The 2426-nt window shown below is 39.0% G+C and overlaps 1 protein-coding gene across 1 annotated transcript; it reads right to left on the bottom strand.

Moving 5' to 3' along the window:
- Positions 1-1067: 1067 nt before the first annotated feature.
- Positions 1068-2024, bottom strand: LOC131310016 (light-regulated protein, chloroplastic-like). The gene is made up of 2 exons (XM_058336792.1): positions 1628-2024; positions 1068-1262 (listed from the first exon to the last, which is right to left on the bottom strand). Exons 1-2 carry the CDS (start codon positions 1855-1857, stop codon positions 1100-1102), a joined length of 393 nt encoding a protein of 130 aa, XP_058192775.1. The 5' UTR covers positions 1858-2024; the 3' UTR covers positions 1068-1099.
- Between the last annotated feature and the right edge of the window lie 402 nt (positions 2025-2426).

The raw sequence follows: 2426 nt of genomic DNA, 5'->3' as shown, positions 1-2426 counted from the left end.
TTATAGAGTTTCATACTTGATTCAAGGAACCATATTTTTCTCTAGGCATGTTATAGTTCTTGGAAAACTTTCTCTGCTGCTGATGTTATCACAAACCATCCAATCACTTTTTATCGTGTGACTTTGTTTCACTTATATATTTACCAACATTATCGATTCTTGTGACTTCTTGATTTTCCTTATCTGCCTTCTTTCTGTTCCTGTTGAACTATAAATTCATCGTCTTTCGATACTTTTAAATCTGATCAAACATACTATAAAAGGTTTACACTGCATCAGAATTAAAAGGTACTTATCTTAGTCTGTAGCTCATTTACATTTATTTTTTGGCAATATGGAGGGGCAAGTAGACTAGTTTTTTTTTTTTTTGGGTAAAACAGCTTGAAATTGAAAAAGAGGCTAACCCAATATACAGCCTACAAGGGGCATACCCCAGGAGGAAAGAAAGGAAAAACAAAACAAGAGTAAAGAAAATTACTTATGCCAAAAGGCTACAAGGCTAAAAGATATGCGTTGTTTCCAATCCATCTAGTAAGAGGGAAGGAAAACAACACCTTAATGATACCAACAAAAGAAATGTCCCAACCAAGCAACCTAGCAGATCACCTCAAATTGAGGCTGTACCCATTAACAAGCAATAGCAGGACTTGCTCATAATGGATAGGTACAGAGCAAGCAAGCTAAACAGAACCAAGTAATCGGAATTGAACAGCACCTACAGGAGCAAATCTGGACAGTAGCAGATCTGGAGCAAGTAGACTAGTTGGTTGTTGTTATGCCCATCTAACATGTAATTGAGTGGATTCCGAAAGTATTTTGTTCTTATTTGCTACCAATTAAGTATATCATTCAAAACTAGAGAATATATAAAGGAGGGAGAAAGCAAGTAACAGATGACCATCATACACGACCATTACAAGTGGATTATGTACCCTCTAGTAAACTCCTCTCTAATAGTCAGGCTCACAGAATTCTCCTCCAAGATCATCACAAGCTTCTCCTGGAAACACCCTGTACCAACATCAGCATTTATTAGACCATGTTAATTTTGAATTGTATCTTTTTGTTAAGAAAAAAATGTCTAGTGCGGAGAATAATCTTACGTCTTGGGACTGTCATACTTGAGATAGTCTCTATCTACCATCTCCGTAGAAGTCTTGTTTGTAGTGCTGGTGGTTTCTGGGTCAAGCTTCACTTCAGGATACATTTCAGCATCACAAGCATCTCCTCCCACTGTCTCACAAGCTTCTGCTGGAAAGACACTGCAAAGCCACTTCATTAGTCTGGAATCATTATCACAATCGTATAACAGGGATGGATGCACAGACCCATGATTTCACTGTTGGGTGGGCAGTCATTGGGAAAAGGTTTGTAACCTATAGAAGGAGATTTCAATTTCTGCTATAAAAATACTACCAAAAAAGTTTATCACAATTATGCTCAGAAAAACGTGGAGCATACAAACTTGTAAAACTTTTGAATTTTTTGAAAGAACAACTATAATTCCAAAGAACTTTTGAAACAATTCTTCTACTTGGATAAGAAAATCGCTAAGGTTCAACCGTCCCTCGGTCTGTCCTTGTATAATAGTGCTGCAAAGCCTGAGGCAAATGATGAATTGGCTTACGAGGTAATGGAAGTGTAGTCAACTGCTGAGGTGTCAGGAGCTGTTGCAGAGCCACTTTGATTAATCGGGATTGTGTCGTTTGCAAATGAGGGGTGGACCTCCACGGTGTAGCTGCTGTGGGTTTGGTGGGCATTAATCTGGGGAAACAAGCTGTGAAATGCAAAGCAGCCTGCATTTTGTATGGTTTTCTTTGATATAGTATTTGTCTTTGAAGCAAATGCTAAGAACATGTTCGGATTTACAAGGCATGTTTTCTGACTTTGAAAGAGACAAGGTGGGAAAGATTTTTGTGATCGGATAAGGTCTAGTTTGTGATTGCGAAAGTGATACCGAAGCTTTGGGAAATGCTCACGGGCTTGGGACTTTTCTCCCTACCCAAGACAGATCATCAGAGTGCAGGTTTGTTTGGCAAATTGGACTACAATTTGTTTTTTTGGAAGTGGCAAGAAATATATTGATAACAACAAGGTTACAACCCACCGTGTGCAGCTATTACAACACAATAATAAGAACCTATTGCACACAAAATAGAGCATCGACTACACGATGATATAAAAAAGAACGTGGCGAGAGAGTGCTCCCGGTTGCACTCATTGGATCTTGTCTCCTCCCGAAAACAAAGGATACACCAGCAAACATTAATAAGGCAAGACCATGTCAGAGAAGCGCATGCAAAGCGTAGATAAACAGTTGCAACATAGTTCAACTAGTGGCGAGCTTTTTCGCCAAAAAACCGATTGATAGCAAACCAAGTGACGAACACCTCACGTAAAGAACATTGCGTGTATGGATAACACAG

This window comes from Rhododendron vialii, chromosome 12a (assembly GCF_030253575.1).
Source record: "Rhododendron vialii isolate Sample 1 chromosome 12a, ASM3025357v1".
Taxonomy (NCBI): Eukaryota; Viridiplantae; Streptophyta; class Magnoliopsida; order Ericales; family Ericaceae; genus Rhododendron; species Rhododendron vialii.
The sequence above is the reverse complement of the archived record's forward strand: the minus strand, read 5'-3'. Positions and strand labels throughout refer to the sequence as shown.